Here is a 10000-nt window from a genome sequence, read left to right as displayed (position 1 = left end):
AAGGAGCAAAGCATTGTGGGAAACCCCAGGGGTCATAGGACAGTGCTCTCGATCTCCTCTTCTGAGTCCAGCAGAGACACTGAGTTCCAGTAGGGGGAGCCAGATCTCCCGGCCAGATCGACGCTTATTACGGGAACGTCCACATCACTCCACAAGTCTGGAGGGAGAAACACAACACTGTTAAACGAGGATAGAGGAAGTGTTTCAAAGCATCTGACAACTGTTCAAATCCTTCTAAACATGATATGAGAGGTGAAATTCACATCCAGTGACTGAAGACATTACAAACAAATATTATTCGCACCAAAAATAAACATTCTGTCATATATTCCCAGTCATCTGGAGTCACATGATGCTGTGTGTGAAGCTGAGCTGGGGTTCGACAGGGAACAGCAGGGGTGTGTGTTGATACGCTAACACACACATGTGAGATGGGTGAGCGAGTGTGTGTTTAAAGTGAAGGACGGATGGTGATGCGGATCACAGGGACACGCGAGAGCCATGCGGGACAGCGCCATGCGTTAGTGATGATGACGGGTGAGTTCACACACACACACACACACACACACACACACACACACTGCTTACCCTTCTGAGCCAAAGCCCACTGACCCCCGACCTCACACCGCTGCAAAACAACACAAAACCACCTGAACCCAACAGATGTGATATAACACACACACACACTCACACGTCTGTGTTCTCTTCGGCTCTGTTACAAACAGTCGACAGCAAATAATAACTAATTTCAGTCAATTTATAATCGTGTCAAGGCAATATAATAGTGCAATACGACGATATAACTTCATCTTCACGTCGGCTCAGATTATTAAAGGAAATCTCAGTATTAAAAAAATATGTATTCACACAGCTGTACTGTAAAAGAAAATTATATTATTATTTTTAAACACTACATTTGTTATTTCACAGTGAAATATTATAATAGCAATATTTCTTCTTTTATTTACTGATAATAATAATAATTAGTAATATAATATTATTATTATTTTAGTCATATTGATATATTATCAAGATTTTGGCCAAATTATGCAGTCTTACAAACACAGATTATTTTTAAATCACATTTTAAAACAAAAATAATAATCATTATTATTTTTATAGTCATATTGTTGTACAATAAAAAAGTGCCTATATTATGCTATTATTAATAAAGGCTTCTAATGTAGTTTAGAGTCTCCTACAATAGTTCTACATGCATGTAAAGTCAAACACACTGTAATGTCCTCATAATCTCCACTGCAGCTTCAGCTCTTTCCTCTCAGTGTCTGAAACACTTCCATCAAAGATTCAGTCTCTAAGCTCCGCCTCTCTGAGAGCTGCTCTGCTCTGATTGGTCAGAAAGCAAACGCTCATTATCATATCTGAATCTCAGCTCTTGATCACAGTGATACGAACAGTGACGATGGCGTGGGTTTAACCGTATCAATCTCAGAAAACAAACAACACAAACCAAACTCCTCCAGTCTCAGATACACTACAGTGTTTGAGGGCGGAGCTAAGAATTGCGAGATTTAAAGTACCTTTTTTATTTTTTATTCTGTGGCGGAAACAAGTTTCCATAGTTTGTGAATGTAAAAGGTCTGCAAAGTCAGAATTTTGAGTTTATATCATGCAGATCTGACATAAAAAGTCAGAATTGCCAGATGTAAACTCGCAATTGTGAGATAAAAAGTTGCAATTATCTTTTAAAATGTTTTACTCCGTGGCGGAAACAAGCTTCCATAACAAACAGCTCTATTATTCATGAAAGGTAATATTGGAAAAGCTTAATAGGAGGATAGAATCCCTCTGAGCTCTGCATGTGCTCACGCTGACAGCTGTACCTGTAGACATGCTCTCCGCCGCTGCCAGCCCGTGCAGACCCGCGTGCTCCTCCTGCTCCTCCTGCTCCTGCGGACTCAGACCGGGACTCGGACCGGCGCCGGGGGGCTGTGGGGGGGGCAGGTTGGGTCTGTGTCGGGGGGGTTTGGCCGTGGGTCGGGATCTGGGCAGGGTGCCGGTCAGCGCAGGCGGGGACGAGAGTGTGTGTCCGTGTCCCGGAGAGCTCTGGGAGTAGCTGAAGCTGTATAATGACGGAGTGCTGGGAGGAGTCGGAGACAGACTCACCGGAGACGGACCCGGAGACACATCCGGAGGAGAAAACACACTCTTGGGAGGGATGGGGGCCAGCTTTTTGGAAACTGAAAGAAAAAGAAAGAATTCGGTTTTCTAGGTGCTAAAAAAAATTACATTCTGGAGGGAAAGTGTTTGCATATTAATTTTTATTTTTTATTTACAGTCACTATCTATTCATGCACAAGCTAAATATGGCTGAAGTATTAAAGGTAAAGTGTATATAGATACTAAAAATTATAATTTAGAGGATGATGAAATAAAATAGAAATATGATTCATATTTTAGCTGCTAAAAATGTATATTTTGGAGGGAAAGTTGAAAATTTTAAATATTAAATATGAAAATGTGCATATTAATAAAAAAATAATAATAAAAAAAATCACTTGAAATGCATTGCTGTTTTATTTCCAGTCACTTTCTATTCATGCACAAGCTAAATATGGCTGTAGTATATATAAATAAATAAATGTATATAGATACTAAAAATGATCATTTAGGGGCTGGTGAAATAAATAGAAATATGATTAATTAAAAAAAATGAATCCTTTTAGCTGCTAAAAAAATGAAGCTGAAATGCATCGATTACTATTTTCAATGCATTACTATTTTATCATGTTGCTTGTTTTGTCTAGTCATGCACACGCTGAACACACACCTTTACGCAGTGTGTGAGGACTCTGGTCTGAGAGCTGGATCTGTCCACCAGAGGGAGCTGTTGGTGAGATTCCTCTTTGACCAATCACAGGCGAGAGCTCCTTATTCTTCTGAGTGCTGATGACAGAAACACAAACATCCATTAACCACACCCACACCCACACCCATGCACACACACACACACACACACACACACACACACGCACACACACACCACAGTCTCAGCTATGACTTTTGAACATTAAAATGAATAAACCTCCAAACTGAAATCGTGTATTTTTGGCAACACATTTGTTCCCAGAATTGAGGTAAATCTCCACTTATTGATGTTGGGAAAAAAACAACAACAAATAGGTAAGTAATAATCACATCAAGTGTATGCAGATACCAAAAAAAAAAAACATTTCAGAAAGAGATATCCATGCTAGTGTGGCAGCAGGTCAAAAGCAAAGATAAAAATCCCTGAATTTGCCAGCTGGGATTTTTGCTGTTATTAATGCATAAAGCAGCGCAGGGAAAGACTGAAGAAAATCTTCTTGAGCATAATCATAACAGAAGAGTTATGAATGCTAATATTAATGTTACTGTACTGAAAACTTTATTTTTAAATAACTGAATGTAACAGTTAATATAAAGGCCCCGATATACATTTTGTTCACTGGCCTCTGAACTCCCATTGGTCCGTGTGGTGATGATGTAATATGTGGGCGTGGCTCGGAGGCTCCGCCTTCTTTGAGGTGTAAATTTCCGGTTCATTTCTTCAGACGCGAGTAAAACATGAAGACACTGGAGAGACGCTTTATTGTGAAACTGAAGTCGTGAAGCGACACTGACACTGTTTTTCATGTTTAATACGGTAAAAGCTGCTGCTTTAAAGTAATATTATGTATTAATAAACGTAACGTGACTTGATTGAATCTCAGAGCTGCTGCAAACATATCCGCATCGCTACGATCAGATGCTTTCTGAACAGCTGTTTTCTCATTTTTGTTGTGCGTTTATTTTGTTATTGAGAGAAAAGTGTGCAGCACATATTTACATATTCATCAAAGTCCCCCTGTAATCAAAAAATGTATCCCTTAAAACTCATCTTTGATCAGCAAAATTAAATATTTAAATGTTTTTTTCCTTTAAAAAAAATCTTCATGCCTTAAAACATCTTGAATGTAACCCGACACCCTCGCCTCATTTAGTATGCGCGGTTAATATGCAAATTCACCCCGCCTCCACTCACTCACTCAGCTCAGAGATCCACTGGTTGACGATCACACGTTGATCTGATTGGTTACAAGGTAGTTTGTGACGTCAGAAACACCAGCGATTTCAAAGCGTGTGTTTGAGACTGTCTTTGGTTCACTGCAGTTTTAAGGAGGAAATACTCAGCAATGCTGTCGACTTATGAACTTACACATGGTTTGTGTTAAAGCGTATTAATAACACCACATAGACACATAAACTACATTAAAAGCTGGATTTACACCACAGGGGGACACTAACTACAGTAGTTAGTTGGCTAACTAAGGTATAGAATGAAAAAGACATTTACTGTGAGTATATCAGGGCATATTTGATAATTATCTTGCGATTGTTGAGCATAACTGGTGATCTCTGATGGTGATCAATAATATTTAAAGTCAGAAGCTTCAAGTTATGGCGTCGCAAACTTAAGGCGAGACACAGCAGGCAAAGACATCTTTTTTTTTTTTACTGGTCAATTTTGAGATTTTGGGATATTTGTCTTCAATAGCACGTCTTCTTTCAGACTTGTGGTGAAAAAAAGTCCGAAATACACATTTAGGTGTTTATTTTACTACACTTTGTCTGTTTGCGTCTGTAGATTTCTCATAAATTCAACAAAAGTTGGCGTTCTTAATCCTCCCGCTGCTCCACGATCTCTGTCTGCTCCCTGTCATCACACACACCGCTGGATAGCTCTCTCTCTCCTGTACAATCCTGTCGGATCCAAATATGGTCATTTCCTTTTTATCAGCAACCAATCGTGAAAGTAAAAGGGCTGAATGCGCAATCTCATTGGCTGATGATAAATCTTTAAAGCCCGTTTTCTCAAAATGACTTTTCTCTCATTCTCCAAGTCCGAAATCTCCACTTCAGTCGCACCGATATACACCAAACTCTCCAGTCTTGTACCTAGTTATATTATGAAGACATTTACAGAGGGATTTGTAAATATATTATTCCTAGCCTGATTTATATAACATTTTATTCCAAAACACATGGCGAAAATCATTTTTTTAAGGCTATTGACAGTATATTCTGATTTACAGGATAACAAAAGTAGATATCCATAAATCCCTCTGTAATTTTTTTCCCCATCTAATATGTGAACACCATGAAAAAATAATTTTAACCTGGCTTTATCCAATACTCAAGATTTAGTTTTTTTAAATATATGCAAATTAGCGCATATTTAATTAGATATAGCCTAATTTGCATATTTAAACATTAAATTACAGAAAGCTTGTAATACATTTTTTTCTCATCTTAATGTAGGTAATCAACTATGAATGTTTCATGGTGATATCTGCTAGTTAAAAAAATTTCCCTATTCACCTGTAGTGTCTCGCCTTAACGAAGTCGACCCAAAATTGGTTCAGAGGCTGTGTATCTCGGCCAAAGTTTAATCAATCAAAACAAAAATTGGTACGCTTCATCAGAACCATGATTCGAGGGGCCATGCCAAATTTGGGAACAGCGCCACCAACAGGTCATGAGATCTGGAAAATGGCTCTTTTGGCCAAAGACTTTTGAAATGTATTCAAGAAAGGTTCAATTGGCATATTACCTATGCGCTCTGAGTCCTCTCTCTGGATTACCGGCCCACGGTGGCGGAGCGTGAGGGCTAAAGTTCGGATAGCAGGGGTCGTGGCGGGGCAGAACGAGCGGGGGTTTGATGTACACGGGCGGGGGGGTCGCGTGCGGGGGGCAGGGGTCAGAGGTCAGCGAGCCCTGTTTGGGCAGGTGCAGGACACTGGGTTTAGGGTTGGAGTTGATGTCCAGAGAAGTGGAGGACAGGAGGAGTGGAGAGCGGGGGAACACCGGGAGAGAAACACACTCGGGACCGGGACGAGGGAGAGAGAACGAGGAAGAGGAGGAGGAGGAGGAGAAGGAAGAAGGGAACGGGTATGGAGGAGGCGGCCTCTCCTCCTCAGGGGACCGGCACACGACACAGGACTCCCGATAATCCTCTGAGCTGCAAACATGTTCAAGGTTGACAGATAAAAAAGGACTGAGAGCAGGAGGAGCTGTCGTGTCTGTGGGATTCAGCCATCAGGAATATTCTGGGATCCATACGTTCAGCTCCATCAACAGCTTTTCTGTGGCGACGTTATATTAATCAATTATAATTAAATAAATAATTAAGAAATATTATTCAAAATTAAAATATAAAAAATGTATTTACATTAATAAATATTAAGAATTAAATTAGAAATATTGATTTATTGATTCAGTGCTCAGGAATATTCTGGGATCCATACGTTCAGCTCCATCAACAGCTTTTCTGTGGTGACGTTATATTAATCAATTGTAATAAAACATTTTTTTTAAAGTGTCAAGTATTTATTTATTTACATTAATGAATTAATATTAAGAATTAAATTAGAAATATTGATTTATTGATTCAGTGCTCAGGAATATTCTGGGATCGATACGTTCAGCTCCGTCTCTACAGTGCAGACATACTTCAATTAATTATATGAATACAATTAATATTTATTCATGTTAATTAATCATTGATTTAGTGATATTATTAATAAATTATAATTAATATTTGTAAGCATTAATAATTAAAATAGTGTTATTGATATTAATTATTATTTAATTAATTTAAATAATTAAATAATTAATATTAATTATTAAATTAGAAATAGTTATTAATATAATCATAATTATTTGATTGTGAATTAAAATACTAAATATAAAAAAATATATTAATAATTTGAGAAATATTTTTTATATCAATAATTCATTGACTATTTACACAAATAATAAATGTTAAAAATATTAATCATTAATATTATTATTTATTCATATTAATTAATCATTGATTTAATTATATAAATTAATGTAAATTACTAATTAATTATAATTAAATTATTAATAAATAAATAAATATGATTTAATTAATAATTTTTTATCATTAAGTAATTATTTATTTATAATTAATATAGAATATTAATAAACATTAATACAAATGATAATAATAAATAATTAATTTTGGAATATTTCTTAATATCAATAATTGATTGTAATTAAACAATACATAGTAAATAGAGGAATAGTTCAAACACTGAGAAAGAGATTCAGTGAATAATGACTAAACACACAGGTTTGGAAAAACATGATGATAACTAGTGATCACACTAGTAAAACAATATCAACAATGATATCTGGTGTCTGAATAATGTTTGGTTTGACTGTATAATATGACGTCGTCTCAGTTTACCTGGTCCTATCGCTGCTGATTGGGGGCGGAGTCTGTGAGGGGGAGGCGGAGACATCGTCCGTTTGGTCGGGGTTCAGCGAATCACAGAGCGGCTGAACGCTGGGAGGCGTCGACGAACTCTTACGGGACGATGAGGAACCTCTTCGAGAAACCCACGAAGTGTCCATCACTCGCACTCCCATACTGCAACGGGGCAGACACACGGCCAATCAGATCCCTCGAAACAAGCCTAGTACTACACTACTGTTCAAAAGTTCGGCGTCAGTAAGAAATGAATACTTTTATTCAGCAAGGACACATTAAATTGATCAAAAGTGACAGTAAAGATGTTTATAATGTTATAAAAGATTCTATTTCAAATAAATGCTTTTAAATGTTCAATTCATCAAAGAATCCGGAAACACTAATGTATCAGTTTAGTATTAGAGTGATTTCTGAAGGATCATGTGACACTGAAGACTGGAGTAATGATGCTGAAAATTCAGCTTTGATCACAGGAATAAATTACACTTTACTGTATATTCACAGAGCGAACAGATGATCTACATTACAATAATATATCACTATTTTACACAGTATTTTTGATCAAATAAATGCAGCCTTGATGAGCAGAAGAGACTTTTTTCAAAAACATACCAACTTTTGAACAGTGGTGTTTGAGTAATGTACAAAATATAGCAGATTTGGGACATGAAAAATGTTAATATGCCATAATTCATGTCACTTTATCAACGCTCCTCACAAGAATCCTTGAAGAAACACAAACACCGAAAGCGTTTGCAGGAAATCAGGAAAGCACAGAAGGAGACAGAAGCTTCACCGTACCTTTGAATCTTCCTAATGCTGCATTAGTGGGATAAAAGCAGAAGCATCAGTGATTCAAACCCAAAGCAGTGAGGAGAGGACACACGAGCGGCGCCACACACTCTACGGACCCGTCTTTCTTGTAGAACTCCAGCATCATGTTGTCGGTGGCCACGCTGAGGGGTCGCCGGCTCTGGTCCGAAAGCCTGCGATCTGATTGGTCAATGGGCTGTCTGCGATCTGATTGGTCCATGTCCGGCGAAGGCGTGGAGCTGTAGTTGGCGTTGTGATTGGTGTGGACGGGGCTGCCGTAGTTGCCCGTCACGTTGAACTCGATCTCTGCAAACAGAACCGGTTTTCATTAAGATACATAACTCAGACGTACTGTATATTATTACATAAGGCTGGAACAAAATATCGTGTCACAGTATATCACAATTCAAAAATGCATCAATATGTATCACGGATATAGGTATAGTTCACCCAAAATTAAAATTACTGTGAGGAAAAAATCATGTTTACAGAGTTTTAGTGTCAGTACTGCATTAAACTACTATATAATATTGAATATAATGTATATGTATTTCTGCAAACAACCGGCTTTCATTAACAGGGAACGTACTTTTTTGGTTTTCAAGAACTAGAATCAGAGATCGTTCTTAACAAACAATATCTTTAGGATTTTTTAAACTCAAATTATACAGATATAAGGCATCCAAAATACAACTTACAACGTGTTTAATAATATATACTAATACAAAGTTTATAATGGCTATTATTGTTCAATAACAAAATATTTTGTATTATAATGTTGGCGTACTTCGTATCGAGAAAAGGTCTGATGGGGGTTTATCAGACGTGTTCATTTTGTGTGAAAAGATTGTATATGTGTGTTTTTTTTTGTTATATATCAATATTTAAATAAGTCAAGCACTTTCAAGTACCTCTTCGTAATTATGGCTGTTTTCAAGGATTTTCCAGGACTTAAATATCAAAAAGGCAAATTCAAGTACTTTAAGCACCTTGTACAACATATAATATACCTTAAGCAACATATGTTACATAATTCAGACGTACTGTATATTATTACATAGGGCTGTCACAATGTATCGTGTCACAATATATCGCAATACAAAAATGCATCAATATGTATCGTGTATAGTTAAGTTTAGTTATAGACTAAATAAAAAATTCTGCGTGAGAAAAAAATTCAAGTTTACAGAGTTTTAGTGTCAGTACTACAGTAAACTACTATATATAAATGTTGAATATAATGTATAATAATGTAATGGGGGAATATCTGTGTGTCCTGATAATACCAGATATCCAGTAAAAGTGTCCTACATTATTTTAAATATATCAGTGACAGTGAAAGCATATTCATCTACAATAATTCAGTATTTTCAGCTTCAGAATCATGAATATTGTTATTCTGGCGTCTCTATTGTCCTGCTTTGGGTTTCAGCACCAAGTCCAAGACTATTCATTTACACACACAATGTAGAACTAAATCTAGCATTTTAATCAATTGTTCATTTTTTGTAAACATTTTACCAAATGTCTTGGAGTATGGCAGTAATATGGTATCGTGAGTTCAGGATCGTGACATGTATCGAATCGTGACATGAGGGTATCGTTACACCCCTATTATGATATTTAACACGTCTAATAATAATCTTTTGAGGTTATTCATGGTCTTGTTAACTATAGTGTCTCACCTCCAGGGAAGAACCAATCAGCATGCTGGATAATGGGCTCGATGATCCCGACGATCTGCAGCGAGACCGTGGTCATCATCTCCGTAATGTTCCTGATCGACACACACGAGTGAGAAGTGTGTAAACATGCTGAAGGTGTGTGTGTGTGTGTGTGTGTGTCAAGTCCCCTTTATTTATACAGTGCTTTTTACAGCACAGAGTGTTTCAGAGCAGCTTTACAGAG

At 37.1% G+C, this 10000-nt stretch overlaps 1 protein-coding gene across 3 annotated transcripts in view; it reads right to left on the bottom strand.

Annotated features, from left to right (window-relative positions):
* Positions 1–10000, bottom strand: part of arhgap44b (Rho GTPase activating protein 44b) — a 48256-nt gene that overhangs the window by 389 nt on the left and 37867 nt on the right. For 2 of the 3 annotated variants that reach the window (XM_082152417.1, XM_082152416.1), the window contains exons 15-20: positions 9778–9869; positions 8191–8398; positions 7256–7438; positions 2792–2907; positions 1845–2201; positions 1–157 (exon numbers count right to left, since the gene is read on the bottom strand). The exon at positions 1–157 is cut by the window's left edge. In XM_082152417.1, the coding sequence (XP_082008543.1) occupies positions 33–157; positions 1845–2201; positions 2792–2907; positions 7256–7438; positions 8191–8398; positions 9778–9869 (1081 nt within the window). In that variant the 3' untranslated portion in view covers positions 1–32. Of the gene's footprint in view, positions 158–588; positions 629–1844; positions 2202–2791; positions 2908–7255; positions 7439–8190; positions 8399–9777; positions 9870–10000 lie in introns of all 3 variants that reach the window. The other variant, XM_082152418.1, reaches the window with a different exon arrangement.

Source organism: Leuciscus leuciscus (assembly GCF_965113295.1).
Source record: "Leuciscus leuciscus genome assembly, chromosome: 21".
Taxonomy (NCBI): Eukaryota; Metazoa; Chordata; class Actinopteri; order Cypriniformes; family Leuciscidae; genus Leuciscus; species Leuciscus leuciscus.
Note: the sequence above shows the minus strand (reverse complement) of the source record. Positions and strands in the feature narration are given on the sequence as shown.